The 22,734-nt window shown below is 44.4% G+C and overlaps 1 protein-coding gene across 1 annotated transcript in view; it reads right to left on the reverse strand.

The window, feature by feature from the left end:
- The window catches only part of LOC124615735 (protein madd-4-like), a 325,617-nt gene extending 303,288 nt beyond the window's left edge, over nt 1-22,329 (reverse strand). Inside the window, exons 1-4 of the mRNA XM_047143810.1 lie at nt 22,223-22,329; nt 18,695-18,839; nt 10,748-10,877; nt 6,267-6,369 (exon numbers count right to left, since the gene is read on the reverse strand). Of these exons, the coding sequence (XP_046999766.1) occupies nt 6,267-6,369; nt 10,748-10,877; nt 18,695-18,839; nt 22,223-22,246 (402 nt within the window). The 5' untranslated portion in view covers nt 22,247-22,329. The remainder of the gene's footprint in view (nt 1-6,266; nt 6,370-10,747; nt 10,878-18,694; nt 18,840-22,222) is intronic.
- Between the last annotated feature and the right edge of the window lie 405 nt (nt 22,330-22,734).

Raw genomic sequence — 22,734 nt, forward strand, 5'->3', positions numbered from 1 at the left:
GAGCTAGTGGCTGCTTAGGCCGTAGGACTGCGGAGATGCACTGCGGCAGGCCTTGGTGCAGTGCGGGTTGCCTATCCCCAGGGGGCAGCAGTCGCGCCGTGGCAGCACGCCAGCCACAAGAAACAACTAGCAGCGAGACGGGTAAACCGACCCGGCCGGGGCTAACAGACGCGTACAACCGATCTCGCAAACACAGCTCTCAGCCGCTTCTTGCTGCATTTTCGCTCTTCAGTAACTGCGTTGCTGTTTATAATTCCTTACATCTGGGGCCCACAGCCTCTGTAAACGTACTTGCATGACGTCAGTTGAAGACTGGAACTGGGAAACGCTGAAAGTGCCAAAAAAGAGTATTTCCGTTTGTTTCCTGGAAACCGCTGAATGAGCCATAGCTAATAACTTGTCACTGGTTAGAAATACCAGAGAAGCCTCGTTGTATTTCAAAATATTTCCACTGAATTTAGTAGTATGTAAGTTTCTTAGTTCGTGACGTGAGGAACGCTGAAAAGTGCCGATCGTGTCTGATCTCGATGGTAAGCATGTTATAACCTGTTCTCGCTCGATTTCCTACAAGCAGCAAGCAATAGTACATTTTACTCATTTTCGACGTCAATCTTTTGTGTTCAGTGCTTTGTTATGGAAAGAAAAGCCAAGGTTAGAAATATAAAGAAAATTAATGAGCTGAGAATTCAAAGAAAGCCGTCAGGTAACAAAGGGGCAGCTGTTGCTCAGAAAGTTAAAATCATTAGAATTTAAGTGCGTATTGTGCAGAATAATGAAATAAAACGAAATATCGTGTAATTTTGGGATCCAAAAGTGCATGACCTTCCATCCCAGGAAATATTTCTCGTTTTCTATTGGCCAACAAATTGAGTGCTGAAAAGAAAGAAGGACCTATTAGCCAGAGTCGATTTTCTTGAAGTGAAATACAGGGAATTTTACTTCCCGCTGCGCCAGTAACGTCAGTACTGTATTCTCTGTTGCGGATCAAAAAGAAGTGCTTCCTTGGTAGGGAAGCGTGGCACTTACGTTTTTACCTACAGCTACATTTCTATATATTTTTAAATTCTTAACTTATTACACTTTTGCAAACGGAAGTCAGACGTTAAAAATTATGGTTTGTAATGTGAATCTGTCATGTTTTTTCCATGTTTCCTTACGTTTTGTCATTTCGCACTTTCGGCATTTTCCTTTTCCAGTCTGGAGTTAGTCTTTATTGGGCTTTACTTATTAGTCAAAAGTTGATAAGTTGGTTGGTTTGTTTTGGGGAGAGGATCATACAGCAAGGTCATCGGTCCCATCGGATTAGGGAAGAATGGGAAAGGAAGTCGGCCGTGCACTTTCCAAGGAGCCATCCCGCCAGTTGCCTGAAGGGATTTAGGGAAATCACGGAAAACCTATATCAGGATGGCTGAACGCCGGTTTGAACCATCGTCCTGACGCATGCGAGTCCAGTGTGCTAACCACTGCACCACCTCGCTCGGTCTAGTCAAAAGGGTATATGTCTAACATAATCAGCAAATTTCGACCATTTTGGTGTTATCACGTAAATTAATGGAAGATACAGGGAAGAGGGAGACCAAGAAATGAACACAGAGCAGATTCAGAAGGCTGTAGGTTGCAGAATGTACTGGGAGATGCAGAAGCTTGCATAGGATAGAGTAGCATGGAGAGCTGCGTCAAACCAGTCTCTGGACTGAAGACCACAACAACAACAACAACAACAACAGGGAAGATTCGTGTAGAGCTGTAGGATTAGTGATGAGTAGTTGAGGAGCCGTAAAGGATGAAAACTGTAGCAGAAGACGGTAAATGGAGCATTTCCAAAAAATAATTGTGGACGTTGCGTGCAAGTGCTACACTGAGACGAAGAGAGCAGAAATTAGCATAGGAGGAATGCCGAATAAAACCACTAAGAAGACAGATGACCCAAAGAAAAAGTTTGTTATCATCTCAGAAAGGTTCAGCAAAGCTCAATGAGAGGCGTTACAAAAAAATTGTGTTGCGTAGGACAGAGCAACTAAGACTTGAAACTTCCTGGCAGATTAAGAATTTGCCCAACCGGAATTCGAACCCGGAAACTTTGCCTTTTGTGTATATACATTCAACCGACTGAGCCACCCAGCCACGACCCTCGAGCCGCCCTCACAGCTCTACTTCCGCCGCTACATCTTCTACCTCCCAAACCTCACAGAGTTCTCCTGCATACGTTTTGCACAGATCCTCACCCGGTGCAAAGTTTTAATCTGCCGGGAAGTTTCTAAACAGCCGAAATTCTGCTGTAGAGTGAAACATTTTTGTTATAAAAGATGTCAAAGTGTTCACTGCTAAGCCGTGGGTGCCATGGTGGAAAATGACGTCAGTTTCATCTGTTATGCTCATTTTTCTTGTAACACATTAACCTCTATCTTATCAAAATACTTGGAAACAGTGTATATCAGTTACACCTCTTTGGCTTAAGTATTTTGCAGATTTAACTGCTGAAAAAAATCGATATATGTATAAGGAATTAACACACAATATCCTCAGCTCAGAAAGCTACCTCTAGGAAATGAAGGTGATTTGGCAGACCTGGTGAATCACATTGTGTTTCTTGCCACTTCCATCTCAACTGTCATGCATTAAGATAGAAAGGAAAAGGAGAGAGAAAATTTTTCGAAGTCCCTACAGCCCGGCCTCGCTCAAGCACATGGATGTAAAAAAAATGGTTTAAATGGCTCTGAGCACTATGGGACTTAACATCTATGGTCATCAGTCCCCTAGAACTTAGAACTACTTAAACCTAACTAACCTAAGGACATCACACAACACCTAGTCATCACGAGGCAGAGAAAATCCCTGACCCCGCCGGGAATCGAACCCGGGAACCCGGGCGCAGGAAGCGAGAACGCTACCGCACGACCACGAGCTGCGGACATGGATGTATCAACACGAGACGGCCACTAGGCGTAAACAGTTCGACACGGTTAGTTGATCACCGAGAGTGCGACATCAACACTTCCGTGTAAGAGTGCGACATCAACACTTCCGTGTGTGAGTGCGAGCAAGCTCAGCGGTAGAGAGTAAGACATTTGCTGACGAACCTGCCTCTGTTACTCTCCTAACTTTATGTATGGAGTATTAGGTAGGACGCAAGAACGCCAACCAGGGATTTGACGAAGCAGTTATGATACTGAAACAAATTGATTAGGCCAATATAGCAAAAACCAAGACTGCTGATGTAATGAGCGAGTCCAATTCGGCCATACAAATGATGATGTACAGTAAAACCACTCCTCAGCGTCATAAATACTCCACTCTGCTAGCCTACAGTCTGTCGACCAGTCGAGTTGATGCCGTTCATGTTGTTGGGACTCGAGTCTCTAATTATTATATCGTAACCTCTTGTTTGAGTTTGTTCCAGTATTGGTCATACTCTTGCTGCCTGATGAGCTGACCACTGATTGATAGTCACAGATGACTATGAAACAGCATCCAGTACTGAAGCCGCCAGTGATGGGTAGGCTATGAGTCTACCAACACGGTTCCCACTCGGGGCACCAACTGCTCTGAAAATTTAGCATCATCGGGTTAGACGGTCTACCGAACCGGTGTGCCAGGATAAGTATTCAACATGGCATCTCGCCATCTGACATCACGGTGCATCTGGACAACACAGGCAGTGACAGAGGCGTATAAGGACGGCGTGTGAGCCAGAAGACACGCGCCTTGGTCACTTCCTCATATGTAGCCAACCAGCCGACGGGAAGTGCCAACAGATAGGCAACCCGCCACCCTCCGTGTCACCGGCCTGCGCTCGGGGCTGATGCAGCGAGCTTCAGCAGTCCCGAGTTTGTCTCCGTATTCAGCAAATGCCACTCTGGCTTACGAAGCCACCAGCGACCACAGAGGACAAGGCTGCAAGATATGTTCTGAGAATAAAGGAAATAATATTTAACCTTGTTTTACTGCGTTCGACGATGTCACACTGGTTCACCGGCCTTCATCCGACGAAATAGTAGTGGTGTCCAGTTAGGGACTGGGCGACCCCTACACAGTGTGAGAGTTCTGACAGTTGTTAGAAATGACTGCTTATTGTTGTACGGTCTTGAAGGTTTGTGGTTTGTGTTAACACAAGAGAGGGAATGCCCATGTAAATAACGCATTCTGCAGAGAGTTAGCTTAAATCCAAAAAGCAGAAACTGAATCTTCTTGCAAATTACGGGAACTGCGTAAGCTGGTGTCACGTTTCTTTGGAAACCTTCCAGGGGTGTATCGAATCCATGGCCTGCAGGATAGCTGGCGTATTGCATTACAAAAGTGGACCAACATGCTACGAAGCATGTGGTCACAGTGTTTAGGCCCATCAGTGTATGGACTGTCTTCCCCACCAGCTAAGGTCATTATTGAAGCTAGAGACGGTGTAGCACTCTATTAGCGCCAAGTGTACCAGGAGTGACTAATTTTTTGTCCGCTGCGCACGTTTCTGTGAAAGTTTTTCCCAAGACGATTTGTGTCATTTCGTTCCATCCTTTTGTGGGCAACGTCTAACACCAGGCGAAGTGTGGTGCGCTGGTAAGACACTCAGCTCGCTTCGGTGGCATCGCACTGGAAACGGTCGCCCAGCCAGTCAGCTTCTCTGTCGTTTTCCTAATTCGCTTTAAGAAAACGCCAGAATGGTTCCTTTGAGCAGGAAGCACTTGATTTCCCTGATATTATTTGACTCCTGCATGTAATAAAAGATAATGCACTAAGTTCAAAAAGGAAGACCCTTCCTAATGATCTGCAAAATTATATTTATTTGGTCGATCCAGCTTTCGGCTTCCCAAGCCATCTTCAGGTGACAACTGAATGTCGCAAACACAAATGGACATGATGTGCGACTTACACAGATATGATAGGTACAGAAGATAAAAAAGTGACAGAGTGTTTACATAGGACAACATTACACTTTTTGTCACATAAAATAATTACACTAACTAAAAAAGAGGTAAACATTTTTTTTTATGTGGAGATCCATTTAAAAATTATTGATGAGAAGTAAGATGAATTCAGAGTTTGAATCTAATGTTTTTAACGGAAACTTAATTCAACAAAAGGGAAAGTGGAAATTGGGTTTGATCGTTTTACACTAGGCTGACAGTCTGTGTCATGTGCTTGTTGATTTTCAGTAAGATCCTCTTTCTGCTTTTATTAACAGAATGTAAAACTGCGCATTATACATCACATCAATAGTTTTCTGTTAAAAAGGTAATAAGCAAAGGTTGAATGTTTATTTCTTAATGAAAGATGACCCTAGTAGAAACACTGGAAACCAGTGGGCACATGACATAGAATGCCAGTCTAGTGTTAAATGATCAGTCTCAGTTCCATTTTCTCCTTTTATAAATTAAGTTTTCGTAACAAACACTCGACACAGACAGTGAATTCATCATATTCCTCATCAATTGTTAAATGTATCTGGACATGTTAAGTTTGTTTACCTGTTTTATATGTAATGTAATTATGCCTGTGTGACAAAAAATGTAATGTTTGCTTTTGTAAGCACTCTATGTCATTTTTGTTATCTTTTATATAAATAATATCTGTGTAAGTCCCATATCACGTTTATCTGTGTTTGCGACATTCGGTTGTCACCTGTACATGACCCGGGAAGCGAAAGGCGAGTTTGTGACCAAATAAATATAATTTTGCATAACATTATGAAGTGTTTTCCTTTTTAATATTTTCATCGTGTTCTATCAGGCACCAATGGAAAATTCAATTAATGTGAAAATGCTTTAATCTCCATTTAAATGCAGAGTAAGCATGGATACGGCACAGGTTACACGGTACTTTGTTCAAAGTCGTATTATTGAAATGAGAAGGACACGAAGAAAGCTTTAGCTTTACCAAAACTACAGCCAAAATGCAGAACGTATCCGATCTAGGATTCTAGTAACGGAATGATGGTAAATGTACGATATGTGAGGAGGGGTAGTGGGGTCACCAGTGACAAAGAAATCGATGAAGAAAACAGAGTGAGTGGGAATCACGTCACCTATCTGGACGCATCGGCACTAGCTGAGCACATCTAGCCATTGGCGCAACTTCACCGCCACAATCCGCTCGATGAAAGTTATGTCCACTCACGTGATTTCAACTGACGCCATACTGAGAGAGGCAGTATAATTTTAAGCGTGATGTCACTTCAGTTGCATGTGTGGACCTGGCTTTCATTTGACACCCCAGTGGCTTTTAGCTGCGCCTCTCATCTCTGCCCTGCTGCCGCAGAGAGAGTTCGAACGTACCTGTATGGTGGTCCCGTTGATGTCCTGCAGGCAGCGAACAATCCTGTGGGTGTGTCCGCCCCCGCAGCTGACAGAACACGGTCCCCAAGGATCGGGCACCCACCTGCAACAGAATCAACACAGGCAAATTCTGCTGGCGGCACTACCTTCTGTGTGCCTTACCTCTGGTAGATTCGACACCGTATCATTATATCTCATACTTTTTCTCACTGAGACTTGACCATTACAGTCCAGCTATATCAAGGCTGGAAATAGTCTCGTAGAACTATGAGATCTACTTCTACATTCTTGCTCCGCAAGCCTCCATACCGTGCTTGATTGACTGCACATAAAAAAATATTTTTTGTTGGATGCGCTCCACAGCTTTTATAAATCATCATTCAAGTGCTATAAGCTTTTGTTGACATTGTTTCCGTCTTCTCCAGAATATAGTGTATTTATTTTTATATTTACCCAAACATGTTTCCAGAGCTGGTGTCATCTTCTGTGAGTCAATTTATTTCTGTATAGATATTACGCAAAGTTCATGGTTGTTTTTCTATTTTAGGCTAGTTTCGTTTTCTCACCTGAAACTATAGTAGTTGTGGAAATGAGTTTGTACAGGTCGGCTTGAGTTTATGTTTTGTTGTCATCTGTGCAGTAGTCGAAAGAATTTACTTAATGTGTTATTAATTTTGAAATATTATATCGAGAGTAGTGGTTTTGAATGTCTTAAACTTAAATTTTTCGTGCTGTTGTTCGTCTTTGGTGTGCTTTCTTTGTGTGTTATAATTACATGAACTTTCTTCAATACCACAAGTTGTAAGATTGTAATTGTTACAACCATACTTATACGTTTAGGCGACAGAGCTCGGCAGTTCAGTTCAAAGCAGTTGTGAGTCAGGTTCTCTCTTTGCTTTTTGGTATCAGTACCTGCAGTACGCAGATGTTGAAATTGTTTAGTTTGCGTCAGAACACGCAATGTATAATTTATAGTGATTTAGAAATGTGTAAATGAACAGACTTATTCAGATGTTATGGTAATTCACTTAATAAAACAGAAGATCGAAAGTAAACTGCATTCAGATTATCAGTGAAGAAGATCATACCCGGAAAACTACTGATCCAACCCCTGAAGGTAAGTAACATTTATTAAAAAAATCAATTTAATTCTGCGTTACTATCTGATACTATTAACTCTCGGTGATGTTCATGGGCTAGTTCCAATCGGATCACCTGAAAATGACATTTCTTGGCTATTTGCAAATTTCGGAAAGTAACTATGAATTCTCGACCTCGTGTAGTGTGTTGGTAGTGTCATACTTTCCTGCTGCAAACTGACAATGTGTATGTAGTCTACAGTTCAAATGACCCTTCGGGCCATACTTACACACTAAGCAGTGTACGAAAGCTGAGATGTCCCAGCTACTATTTACCTGCATCGAGAATGCTAGTTTACTTTTGCCTCCATTACACAGGTGGCTGCCCTGAGGAAAATAATCATTTCACTGAAAAGTAAAACTTCGCATGGAATCGATGGCAGTTCCAAATGCTAAAGCTTGTTTCAACAGATAAGTAGGATTTTCAGCCACATATGTAACAGCTCACTGAAACAGGGCATTTTTCCAGGTAGACTGGAATAAGCTATTGTTAAACTACTGCATAAAAAAGGGGATAGAACTGATGCTAACAACTACCGTCCAATCTCACTTCTGACAGCTTTATCCAAAATTGTTGGAAAAAAATGTATTCAAGAATATCTTCACATATTTGTAAAAATGAAGTACTAACAAAACTTCAGTTTGTTTTTCAGAACCGTTTTTCAATAGAAAATTTTCGATAAGCTTTCACTGATCAAATATTAACTGCTGTGAATAACCGATCATCATCCATTGGGGTATACTGTGGTCTCTCAAAGGCTTTTGACTGTGTGAATCATCAAATTCTTCTAGATGAGCTTAAGTATCAAAGTATGAGTGGGACAGTGCATCAATTGTTTAATTAATGTTTAACTGGAAGGCTGCAGAAGGTTGAAATTAACAGTAAAGATAGTCTGAAAAAATCAGCAGATTCCTCTAGCTGGGGAGGTATCAAATATGGTGTCCCATAGGGTTCAGTCTTGGGTCCCTTATTGTTCTTAATATATATTGACTTGCCATTGTATATTCTTGAGGGTGAAAAGCTAGTTCTGTTTGCTGATGACACAAGTATAGTAACGAGACTCAACAAACAAGAATTAGCTGAAGAAATTGTAAACAACATCTTTCAGAAGATTATTCAGTGGTTCCCTGCAAATGAACTCTGATTAAATTTTGAGAAAACACGGTATATACAATTCTGCACAGTGAATGACATAACAGCATTGATAAATATAGACTTTGAACAGAAGTCTGTTGCTAAAGCAGAATATTCAAAATTTCTGGGTGTATGCACTGATGAGAAATTGAATCGGATGAAACACATTGATAATCTGCTAAAAAGGTCGGGTTTAGCTGCTTATGCTATTAGGATTATTGCAAATTTTGATGATATCAGTAAATTAGCCTACTATGCCTATTTTCATTCACTGCTTTCATACAGGATCATATTTTGGACTAATTCATCATTAAGAGAAAAATATTGATTGGGAAAAAGGATGTAATTAGAATAATAGCTGAAGGCCACCCAAGATCATCTTGCCGACATTCACTTATGAAATTGGTATTACACTACTGGCCATTAAAATTGCTACACCTCGAAGATGACGTGCTACAGACGCGAAATCTAACCGATAGGAAGAAGATGCTGTGATATGCAAATGATCAGCTTTTCAGAGTATTCACACAAGACTGGCGACGGTGGCGACACCTACAACGTGCTGGCATGATGAAAGTTTCCAACCGATTTCTCATACACAAACAGCAGTTGACCAGCGTTGCCTGGTGAAACATTGTTGTGCTGCTTCGTGTAAGGAGGAGAAATGCGTACCATCACGTTTCCGACTTTTATAAAGGTCGGATTGTAACCTATCGCGATTGCGGTTTCTCGTATCGCGACATTCCTGCTCGCGTTGGTCGAGATCCAATGACTGTTAGCAGAATATGGAATCGGTGGGTTCAGGGGGGTAATACGGAACGCCGTGCTGGATCCCAACGGCCTCGTATCACTAGCAGTCGAGATGACAGGCATCTTATCCGCATGGCTGTAACGGATCGTGCAGCCACGTCTCGATCCCTGAGTGAACAGATGGGGACGTCTGCAAGACAACAACCATCTGCACGAACAGTTCGACGACGTTTGCAGCAGCATGGACTATCTATCAGCTCGGAGACCACGGCTGCGGTTACCCTTGACGCTGCATCACAGACAGGAGCGCCTGCGATGGTGTACTCAACGACAAACCTGGGTGCACGAATGGCAAAGCGTCATTTTTTTCGGATGAATCCATCTTGTGTTTACAGCATCTTGATGGTCGCATCCGTGTTTGGCGCCATCGCAGTGAACGCACATTGGAAGCATGTATTCGTCATCACCATACAGGCGTGATGGTATGGGGTGCCATTGGTTAGACGTCTCGGTCAGCTCTTGGACGCTACATTTCAGATGTGTTACGACCCGTGGCTCTACCCTTCATTCGATCCCTGCGAAACCCTACATTTCAGCAGGATAATGCACGACCGCATGTTGCAGGTCCTGTACGGGCCTTTCCGGATACAGAAAATGTTCGACTGCTGCCCTGGCCAGCGTTTCTCCAAATCTCTCACCAATTGAAACATCTGGTCAATGGTGGCCGAATAACTGGCTCGTCACAATATGCCAGGCACTACTCGTGATGATCTGTGGTATCGCGTTGAAGCTGCATGGGCATCTGTACCTGTACACCCCATCCAAGCTCTGTTTCACTCAATGCCCAGGCGTATCAAGGCCGTTATTATGCCCAGAGGTGGTTGTTCTGGGTACTGATTTCTCAGGATCCATGCACCCAAATTGCGTGAAAATGTGATAACATGTCAGTTCTAGTATAATATATTTGTGCAATGAATACCCGTTTATCATCTGCATTTCTTCTTGGTGTAGCAATTTTAATAGCCAGTAGTGTAATAACCCCTCCCAGTTAAAAAACAACAGCGAAGTGCATAGCTGCAACACTAGAAGAAAGTATGTACTTCACTATTCTGGGTTAAATCTGACTTCGGCACAGAAAGGGGTGAATTATGCTGCCTCAAAATCTTTCCTCATTTGCCAAATTGCATTAAGAGTCTGACAGGTAGGCAACCAATATTTAAAATCAAATTAAAAGAATTTTTGAGTGGCAACAATATGAAGTAATGAAAACTTATGTTAAACTGAGACAATCCATATCACTACGAAATGTCGTATTCATGATCTACGGAACAAGTATTAATGTAATGTTGAAAGGATTACTGAGAATGAGCTTCCAATCAAAAGAACACCATCTGTGCAAATAACGTGTTATTTCGAGCAGTTACTTGTGTATGTTGTGTGGTGTGTGGAGTACTCACTTGGCGGGGCAGCGATGGGTGTTGCAGGGCAGCAGGAGGCGGGGCGGCCGCTGCGACGCGTTGCAGAGCTGCTCATCCGCCTCGGCGCCCGTCACCCGGTTGCGACACACCGTCCGGGACATCTTGCGCCCTGCACCACACGCCACTCCTCTCAGCATCCACAAGAAAATTCACTCCACCGGCCCGCAGGCACTCAACATCGTTCTCAACACACCGGGTACACACTACTAAACAACCACAAGACACCACGCCAATACCGTGCATTGCCACATTTTGCCTCGATCGTGGCCTCGCTTCGGACAGAAAGTGAGGAATAGTGTGCGAATACATGGTTTCGTGGCGATAAATACTGATAAAATTCTCTAGGACTTCCAGGCACGTCAGGTGATTTAAAGTCCACGAGCTTTAACCCGAGCGCTCCTTGGCCACTGTCAAGTGATGGCTGCCGTGTTATTGCTGCTGCAGTCCTAAAACAGCCGCGCTGCATTCTGTGACGTCACTGGTGCTCACGCTAACGCCATATACGACAATCTCTGGTAATCCATCAAATGGGACTGCAGTCGGACACGTACTACTTGAATGATAACGACAAAATCAGCGGCTGTATTTGAATCTAACGTCGTTTCTTGTTTTTAAAACATGCTACCACTTTCGACACCATGTGGTATAATCTTCAGACCCCGAACGTAACCTGGCGTAACACTGCAGAGCGATATGAAGTGGGACAAGCATGTAATGGCAGTTGTGGGGAAGGCGGATAATCGTCGTCGGTTCATTGGAGGAATTTTGGGAAGATGTGGTTCATCTGTGAAGGAGACCGCTTATAAAACACTAATACGACCTATTCTTGAGTACTGCTCGAGCGTTTGGGATACCTATCAGGTTGGATTGAGGGAGGACATGGAAGCAATTCAGAGGCGGGCTGCTAGATTTGTTACTGGTAGGTTTGATCATCACGCGAGTGTTGCGGAAATGCTTCAGGAACTCGGGTGGGAGTCTCTAGAGGAAAGGAGGCGTTCTTTTCGTGAATCGCTACTGAGGAAATTTAGAGAACCAGCATTTGAGGGTGACTGCAGTACAATTTTACTGCCGCCAACTTAATTTTGCGGAAAGACCACAAAGATAAGATAAGAGAGATTAGGGCTCGTACAGAGGCATATAGGCAGTCATTTTTCCCTCGTTCTGTTTGGGAGTGGAACAGGGAGAGAAGATGCTAGTTGTGGTACGAGGTACCCTCCGCCACGCACCGTATGGTGGATTGCGGATTATGTATGTAGATGTAGTTGCAGATGTCGTCCACAACCGTTTCTTTGTGCAGGTTACGTTCGGGGCCTGAAGACGACACCTTGTGCTGTCGAAACTGATAGCGTGTTTCAAAAAGAATAAACGATATTAGATTCAATACAGCCGCTGGTTTTGTCATCGTTATTCAAGTAATATATGACAATTTTTTTGCTGCACACCGGCCGCGTCCACTTCAACCTTCCGATGGCTGGCTCCCAAGTCGTGCTTAGCTGCAGGCCGCCTTCTTTAGTGAGAGTGTTGTCATAAATTGTTATCTCAATCGCTTTTTTGATCACTCCAACCCAGGATTCATTTGCCTGTTAAATAAAAGAGGCCCTCCCGAATGAAATTCGGTATCTGTTTTCCAAAGCATGCCCTGCTGCCGCCTAAGTCTCAGGGTACTGCAGGAGGACACACTTTCCGTCTTCTACACGGCTCTGTTCAATAGTACGCCCAGTCTGTGAGACTTAAAATGGTCCACAACAGTATGGTATTTTGTATACCTCTTTCACAGTCGTCATGAGCTGTCGCAGTTTTGCTGGAGATATAAAAATTGAGTTCTCTTCAGGAGTCGGCTAATTTTTCTTGTTACTGAACCACAAAACGGAAAAAACGCAAGCTCCTTTGCGACCATTTTGCCGTACTGTGGTGGATTTTAAACAATCTGACGCAGCTGTAAGCCAGAGAGAATTTTATGACGAGAGCTATAAGTTTCTGCAGATATGTAATGTGCAGCGGAATTCACTCAGTGATGATAACAACGCGTAGAGCTACCAAATAGCGGAGATTTTAATTGCTATGTTTCACTCTGTGTTTACCATTTACTGGCAAGGTTACTGAGCTGTAATCAATTATTCAAAATGACAGTCACAATCGCATTATTTATTTTGCCGCCAACCGGTTTCAGCCCGCGATGGGGTCATTTACACCATTTGATCGCTCGCTGGAGTCGTCACCCTGCCTGTGCACGGTTGGTTGATTGATTATAAGTAAATTAATCGCTGTTTATCTCCATACAAATATGTTGTCTAAAAATTTACTGAGCTACGTAGGAAGAACGTCAGTAATATTCCACAACTTTATTGGAATCTCACAGCACAAATCATTAGTCAGCCACTTAACACCGTTCGCTTTGGAACGCCGTGGATGGTGTACAACTGGTACCAAGCAGTCCTGTGACCCTCCACCGTGGACGTAACTCTTTCCGTTGAAGTGGCGTAAATGTCCCAGTCGGTTGTATGGAATCACTGAGGTATAATGGGTCGACGTCGAGATGGGAAAGGATAATAGAAAAGAGATACCGTATCTGGACATGTCACGAAATTATCGATGCCTGTAATCGCCGGATCAATGTAAGTAGAAGTCCTGTTACAATCTGTATTAAATGTTAAGATATGTGTTTCTTGTCTGACCACAAAAATTAGTTTTTTTTTAATCTCTGATCTCGGGGAGAATGTGTGATATTTATGAAGACTAGCAGCGCTGTCGAATACTTGGTCACAAGCTGTAACGCGTCGAAGGCCATCGCCCATCAGTGTATATTGTCCCTGTTTACGACGGAGGTAAGAAAAGAGGGGAGCTGGAACTATGTCACAAACTTGAAGCCGACGTTCGCCTCTTACGTGGCCCAAAACATCACGTTCACCGCATTTGTATCTCCACGGTTCACCGCGGTGATACTTCCTCATGACGCCACCCTGACGTGCAAGCGCCCAGTTTAGACCGCTGGTAATATCTATCAACTCTCATGCTTTATGTTTTATTAGAACAAAAAAAAAACAACAACAAAGTATTGCTAGACGCGTGAAAGATCTCTTTCGCGCGTCGTTTGGTGATGATCGTGTGCTCAGCCGCCACTTTCGTCATGCTTCGCCTCCCAGGTCCCCAGACCTCTGTCCGTGCGATTATTGGCTTTGGGGTTACCTGAAGTCGCAAGTGTATCGTGATCGACCGACGTCTCTAGGGATACTGAAAGACAACATCCGACGCCAATGCCTCACCATAACTCTGGACATGCTTTACAGTGCTGTTCACATCATTATTCCTCGACTTTGAGCATTTCCTGTAAAGAACCTCATCTTTGCTTTGTCTTACTTTGCTATGCTAATTATTGCTATTCTGATCAGATGAAGCGCCATCTCTTGGACATTTTTTGAACGTTTGTATTTTCTTGGTTCTAATAAAACCCCATGTCATTCCAAGCGCGTGTGTCAATTTGTACCTCTCTCTCTACATTATTCCGTGATTTATTCAGTTTTCAAATTTATACTGACATTTTGATTACCCGGTACTACATTCCAACTGTGATATATTTGATTATTCCTGAAAAACTGAAAGACTTACCGGCGAGAAGTATTCCGGAAGAAAGAAGCAAAAAGACTACTGTTGAAAGGTAGGCTCATATGTTACACATGTTAGGCTACCATTATTCAAAAATGACTTACATATATACTAAAACAAAATAACCATTTACTGGGTCTAAGCATTTGAGACCATTCCCTTAATAACATTTACAGAATTGCACAATGCTGGAACGTGTTTACAAAAATTATATCTTTTTTTACCCTATAAATTGCTATTATTGGCCACACACTGAACGATGCGTCTTAGATAAAATTTCAGGCAGACAGGATGTGTAAACTGCAGTGGCACTAATGCACTGATGGTATACATCTATGCAGTTCTGTTTCTTTCACATTTCAATAATCGTTCACTTTGTTCACATGAACAAGATACGATAGCTTGCCTTGCTTCTAACCTCGTTACCCAAGTTTATGGGCTGACAGAGAACACGTATGTAAGTTCTTTTTGCAGACGTGAACAATAAAATTGTTGTGCCTACAAGTTGAAACATGAAAATGTAACGAACAAAAAGCGGCACCAGTAAGCAAAGAAGTATTGGTTTGGGAGTTCCAGCTTCATTTGCTGTCGATACAAATACAGTAAAGGTGGAATTAAGTAAATTACGAAAGCATTCCTTTTACAACATATCCTTGATTATTCGAAATACGAGCATATTAACAAAAAATGAGTTACATTAACGAGGCTAAATGTGTCATATTACTCGAGACAATACACATTCAAGAACAAATTCAAACAGCTGTTGCACACGAAAGAAATAAGGATCAAGAAACAATCGTAAACAGTGCTCTGCTAATGTTTTGTGCTATCAAAGATGGTAGCAGGCCCCTCCTACCCCGGCTTCAAAACAACGTACAGCCTAAGTCTATAGCGCCAACTTCCTTCTTCTTTACGTCTATGCTGTTTTCTACGTGAGACATTTTCGTAATTTTTGTGATTCATGTAAGGAGAATGGATTTGAGTTAAGTGCAGTTTTTGTCAGATTGGCTTGTTCATTCAGATATACAAAACTTTCAACACTAAATAAATGTTTGTTGAAGGTGTAAAACTAAAGCTGGATTTGCATAAAAAAGAAAATTAGTTTTATCTGAAAAATATGTTACAAATTTTTGTTATATACTGGAACCCAGAGAGGTGTTTCTTGAACCGTGCGAAAAAGGATAGTGACTTTTTTTTAAACTGAATCAGCTGTGGGTTCTTGGTAAAACACTGTATTTCGGAGAAGAAACACTTTCTTACCTTATTTCACAAAATTTTATTATTTTTGAAGGACCTGGGTTTCAGGTTGTAAGCCCATTTTCCAGTACACAACTGATTCAGCAAAGATAAACACATGCCAGCTTCTTAATCTATCGATTCTCGACTTATACTGCAAAACGTATCTCTGATGGCTGTTTTGACAAACAGATGACCTTTATAGTATAAGTCAAGAAATAATAGAGTAAACATTTGACATCTTTGGAATCAGTAACGTAATGGAAAATATACTTACAGCCCGGAACCAACGCCACCCAATAGTAGTAGTTAAGTTTTGTGAGACAAGGCCGAAAAGTGTTTCATTTAGTTTATACGGTTAATGGCTTACCTAGACATTCGGAGACAAGTTTGAGGGAGTAAATTTTTTATTTATTGGTTTAAACAGTGTATAGAAGTCAAGTGCAGCTCAGTAGCTATTTAATGAATTCAGCTGATGACAGATTGATTCAAAGTTTATCACAGTCCTCATCCCTGCTCTACGAATCCTGTTATAATTTCCTTCTCACGCTATGGACAGCCGAACATGCAAACGAATGGAAAATTGCATTAATAGTCAGCGACCAAGCGACATCCACAGTGCTCATAGCCACACGGTTAATAAAGCCGCCCCATTTGTTGGTGCAAGAAATAGTGAACCACTCGCAATCATGTAACACGGTATAAAAAACTGTGGCCATAAAAAGGTTCTAACCGACAGCTACCGGAAAAAGAGTGTCACGGGCGCCCTGTCGGTGACAATCGGTTTCAAGCCCAACAGGCGTTGCTGCTACTACTGACTGCAGGGCCATCTTAACCAGTTTCCGTGCAGACAGTGCTAATGGACATTTAGAGTCAAGAACCTCACAAAATGCCACTGATCACAGCAGCACGTCTTCAATGGACTAAACAACACAGTAGGTGTCTGAAGTCGTGCATTGTGATCAAATGACTCGAGATTCATGTCTTCTCAAACGAGTGCACCGAGGCGCCAGTGAAGCGCTTATTCTGTGCAGGGTGCTGATAAGGCCAGAGGTGTTTCTGTGTTGTTTTGAGGATGTTTTTCGCACCTTGGCATGGGCCTATTCATTCACGTTAGCGCGAACATGGTCCTGGATGTTTGTCTGAGGCATTCTCGCAGACCAAGCGTTGCTTATTTTTCTACATCATGACAAGTATGCTGTGAAGAGTTCCGTTTTCCACGACGACAGTACCCTTTTCGCAGGGCTGCACACGTTACTTGCTCTTCTGACGATCACTCAGACACCCCGTCATCTCTCGGCTAGCTCTCTTAGCCACTTCACCACCCACCACAAACAACGTCTAGGAGTACTTGGAACAACAGGTGAAATACACACATCAAAAAAAGTTTTGTATCACTCCAGTTCCCACAACTACTGAAGATAGAAGTTGACTCTGGATATTATATCATAGGCACAGTCCCTTTGACTGTTCAGAGACGTCATTAAACTCGCTCAAAGATGAAAACAACCATGCATGAGCAGCGCCTATTGCATGGAAGGGGCCGACAGCTGATCAGTTCCAGTCATTCCACAATGAAGCAAGTACTTGGCTCGTGTTGACTGTAGTTCAACTATGCCTATACGGTCAATACCGCGGTTCGATCGCGCCCGCATTGTTACTCTGTGCCAGGAAGGGCTCTTGACAAGGGAAGTGTCCAGGCGTCTCGAAGCGAACCAAAGCGGTGTCGTTCGGACATGAGAAGATACAGGGAGACGGAACTGTCGATGACATACCTCGCTCAGGTCGCCCAAGGGCTACTACTGCAGTGGATGACCGCTACCTACGGATTATGTCTCGGAGGAACCCTGACAGTAACGCCACCGTGTTGAATAATGCTTTTCGTGCAACTACAGGAGGTCGTGTTACGACTCAAACTGTGTGCAATAGGCTGCATGATGCACAAATTCACTCCTGACGTCCATGGCGAGGTCCATATTTGCAACCACGACACCATGCAGCGCGGAAGACATGGGCTCAACAACATTCCGAATGGACCGCTCGGGATTGGCATCACGTGTTCTTCACCGGTGAGTGTCGCATACGCCTTCAACCAGACAATCGTCAGAGACATGTTTGCAAGTAACCCGGTCAGGCTGAAAGCCTTAGACACACTGCCCAGCAAGTGCAGGAAGGTGGAGGTTCCCTGCTGTTTTGGAGTAGCATTATGTGGGTCCGACGTACGCCGCATGAGGTCATGGAAGGCGCCGTAATGGCTGTATGATACGTGAATGCCGTGCTTTCACAGATAGTACAACCATTCATCGACGACAATTCGCGCCCCCATTGTGAGCATCTTGTGAATGACTTCCTTCAGGATAACGACATCGCTCGACTAGAGTGGCCAGCATGTTCTCCACACATGAACCCTATGGAAGATGCCTGGGATAGATTGAAAAGGGCTGTTTATGGACGACGTGACACACCAACCACTCTGAGGGATCTACGCCGCATCACCGTTGAGGACTGGGACAATCTGGACCAACAGTGCCTTGATGAACTTGGGTTTAGTATGCCACGACGAATACAGGCATTCATCAATGCAAGAGGACGTTTCACTCGGAATTAGAGGTACTGGTGTGTACTGCAATCTGGACCACCACCTCTGAAGGTCTTGCGGCATGGTAGTACAACAAGCAATGTGTGATTTTCATGAGCAATAAAAAGGGCGAAAATGATGTTTATGTTGAGCGTTATAACAATTTCCTGTATAGATTCTGGAACTCTCGGAACCGAGGTGACGCAAAACCTTTTTTGATGCGTGTATAACAAGCAATTTGATAGCCCTATTGCATCAGTGCATAGTGCTGGGCAAGGCATACCTGAAGAAACTAAAGAACTCTCTTCCTCGCGAAACAGAGGGCGTTTTCAAGTTCACTGCGGCATCAGCATGAAGTCTCGCGGGGGTGGTTCACTTATTGTCCACTGTGCTTACGTGCTATCTACTCTGGAGCCTCTTACAGACGTCTCTTTGAAGAGCTGGGCACGCTGACAAGAGTCTGAGAGGACAGTGAGTACCCTTAGCTTGCAGGTTCGCGTAGTACTTACCGCCGCCGCAGGGGGCGGAGCAGAGCGACGCGGGGGCGTGCTCCCAGTGGAACAGCGGCTGCGCGCAAGACGAGCTGTCTCCCCCGCACACGCCGCACGCGTCCACTCGCTTGGACGACCCGATGCGCAGGTCGCAGCCCACGCGCTGCAAATGCCACCGAACATTCATCCATCCATCCCAACTACCAAAAACATTTACTGCAGTTTACAGTTCAATTTCTAAATTATGCAACTATTAATTCAATTATTATACTAAAAAATAATTATTATTATTTTGCCGTCTGGGGGCTACTGTAATTAAAGGATGATTCACATCAGACGTGTTTTGCTTTTATTTAGAAAACATCATCCGTAGTCGTTCTGTACAAACTCACTGAGATGACAGAAGTCATGGCATACCTCCTAATATCGTGTCGGACCTACTTTTGCCCAGCGTAATGCAGCAGCTCGAACTGGCATGGACTCATCAAGTAGTTGGAAGTCCCCAGCAGAAATACTGAGCCACGCTTCCTCTATAACCGCCCATAATTGCGAAAGTGTCGCCATTGCAGGATTTTGTGCGTAAGCGGAACTCTCGAATATGTTCCATAAATGATTGGATTCATGTCAGGTGATCTAGGTGCCTGAACCATCCGCTCGAATTATCCACAATGTCCTCAAACCATTGGCGGTGACATAGAGCATTGTCATCCATAAAAATTCCATCAGTATTTGGGAACATGACGTCCATGAATGGTTGCAAATGGCCTCCAAGTAGCCGAACATCCGAGAATCCAAGTCCAAAGTGATCCTGATTCCGATAAGATACGGTTCATGCAAGTTGGGGCTAGACCCCATCGAAACAGGAAAATGTTTTATGTCCTGGAGAAGAAGCACTTTGGGGACCACATTCTGGCTCTGTGGTACCCAGAGGCCACTGGCATGGGCCTCGATTGGCCGCCATATTCTCCGGATCTGAACACATGCGTCTCCTTTTCGAAGGGCCGTATTAAAGACAAGGTGTACAGCAATAACCCCAAAGCCATTGTTGAGCTGAAACCAGCCATTCAGGAGGTCATCGACAGCATCGATGTTCTCACACTTCAGCGACACATCATCGCTAATGATGGCAGGCATGTCGAACATGTCGTAGCCTAAATCCGAATATCTGTAGTGACGTTTACATATTGCCCTAAAGCGTGTGCACGCCGTAGTTTCTAACTACACTCATGCTGATAAATTAAGGATAACTGCAGAATGTAGTGCCACACAACGTGGCACTACACAGAACTGGCGCTAATAGCACAGGCACATAGGGAACAGTCACGACACGGATCTGTAAGTCCACGGTATTGGTGATAAGTTGAGAAAACCGTCCTGAAACACATGTCCTACAACACGCCACTGTTTCCTGCGCATGTACCCCGACATCAATACGGGATATGATCGCCATGCACACGTACACAGGCCGCACAATGGGTTGGCATACTCTGGATCAGGTAGTCGAGCAGCTGCTTGGGTATAGCCTCCCATTCTTGCACCAGTGCCTGTCGGAGCTCCTGAAGTGTCCTAGGAGTCTGAAGACGTGCAGCGATACGTCGACCGAGAGCATCCCAGACGTGCTCGATGGGGTTTAGGTCTGGAGAACAGGCAGGCCACTCCATTCGCCTGATATCTTCTGTTTCAAGGTACTCCTCAACGATGGCAGCTAGGTGGGGCCGCGCGTTATCATCCATCAGGAGGAAGGTGGGACCCACTGCACCCTTGAAAGGCGGACATACTGGTGCAAAATGACGTTCCGATACATCTGACCTGTTACAGTTCCTCTGTCAAAGACATTCAGGGGTGTTCGTGCACCAATCATAATCCCACCCCACACCATCAAACTACGACCTCCAAAAAGATCCCTTTCAAGGACATTAACGGGTTGATAGCTGGTTCCTGGTTCATGCCAGGTGAAAACCCAGCGAGAATCACTGTTCAGACTATACCTGGACTCGTCCGTGAACATAATCTGGGACCACTGTTCGAATGACCATGTGCTGTGTTCTTGACACCAGGCTTTACGGGCTCTCCTGTGACCAGGGGCCAGTGGAATGCACCTTGCAGGTCTCCGGGCGAATAAAGCATATCTGTTCAGTCGTGTGTAGACTGTGTGTGTGGAGACAACTGTTCCAGTGGCTGCCTTAAGGTCCCGAGCAAGGCTACCTGCAGTACTCCGTGGCCGTCTGCGGGCACTGATGGTGAGATGTAGGTCTTCTTGTGGTGTTGTACTCTGTGGACGTCCCGTACTGTAGCGCCTGGACACGTTTCCTGTCTGCTGCAATCGTTGCCATAATCTTGAGATCACGCTTTGTGGCACACGGAGGGCCCGTGCTAAGACCTGCTGTGTTTGACCAGCCTCCAGTCGTTCTAGCATTTTACCACTCATAACGTAATCAATTGAGTTCTTAGATCCATTTTCAATACACAGTCACAATTAGCACGTCTCAAAACGTCTGCGCAATTAGTCACTGCACCGTACTCTGACATGCACCAAAACACCTCTGCGTATGTGGACTGCTGCCAGCGCCACCGTGCGACGACCGCAGGTCAAATGCACCGCATGGTCATACCCCGAGCTGATTTAAACCCGCAAATCGTCCACCAGAGCGTTGTTTAACCATTGTGGTGTGCGTACTGTAAGACGGTCGGTACAGACACCATCAGATTATTTGACTTGTCGCTCTAACGAAGTAGGCGAGTGTCAGCAATATGTCTCGTGGTCTTATCGTGGCGTGTTTATCTTCTGCCGTTAGGTCAGACGATAGAAATGCCACTTGCACGCTTAGAGTAGCAGATTGACGGTGACCAACTTTAAACAGAACTTGATTAATTTTCACACACATTTATTAAAATAATAACAAGCATAAACATTACGTAAGTTGATTCTGGATGCTATTTACAAGTGACAATCTGAAGTTCCTTTGGTCTTGGTACGTTAATCTTATTGTCGCATATTTCCGATACTTGACAAAGTGTCTATCCATTTCTCTTCATGGCTATGTACAGGAATATGATAATCTTATTAGGCGCAGTCTGAAACTTGAGTATAGACTGGTACAGACAAATGGAGACTGGTACAGACTAATGCAGACAATTGCAGACTGACTAATCGACGAGTGTGATCCGCGAGGAGAAGAGGTTCTACGTTAGCAGCAATCTCATTGGCTGCGTTACATATTAATACGCGGATCGGCGGAAGCAGAATTTGGTCCGTCTCTAATACAGCGCCATCTCGTAGTGCGGAGACGGACGAGCGCTGCGCCTGCGCTGTTGTGCTTAGCGGGGCGCGCTCTAGTGGGAAAGTTGTGTACGCGCTGACTACGCCGAACTATGTACACAACAACCATGTATCATCATTATCCTTTATTTATGAGCACAAGTGTAATTTACGTTTTTTTTCATATAGTTCAATAATTATCACCCCGTATGTAGATGTAGATCAAGAGTGAGCAACAGGCAAATGCGTAACAAGAAAGACGGAGGAGAGTGAGCGGCGGTACGCACCTGGCACTGGCCGCTGATGCACATGTCTAGGGAGCCGGGGCGGCAGCGCGTGCCGTCCCTGACGCGGTCGGCCAGGCGAGCTACGACGAGCGAGCCGTCGGGGCGCGTGGCGCGGCAGGTGAGCGCGCACGGGGCTGCCTCGTCCTCGTGCGCCGACCAGCGCAGCATCTCGCCCTCCCACGGATCTCCGCTCAGCGCCGCGCACTGCTCGTCTCGGAAGTCACCCGCCTCCGGACACGGCTGCCGACAAGCACATACACATATGTATACACTCTCAGCGTCTTATTTAGCATCCGTAGACCCCTACATCTAGGCATAGAGAGAATCTAGTACAGTGTTTCCCAACCTTTCTTGGGCCGTTACCCCTGAGTGCAATTAGACAATAGCTACACTGAAGCGCCGAAGAAACTGGTATAGGCATGCGTATTCAAAACCACAGATATGTAAACAGGCAGAAGACGGCGCTGCGGTCGGCAACGCCGATATAAGATAACAAGTGTCTAGTGATGGGG

The sequence above is a fragment of the Schistocerca americana genome, chromosome 5 (genome assembly GCF_021461395.2).
Source record: "Schistocerca americana isolate TAMUIC-IGC-003095 chromosome 5, iqSchAmer2.1, whole genome shotgun sequence".
Classification (NCBI taxonomy): domain Eukaryota; kingdom Metazoa; phylum Arthropoda; class Insecta; order Orthoptera; family Acrididae; genus Schistocerca; species Schistocerca americana.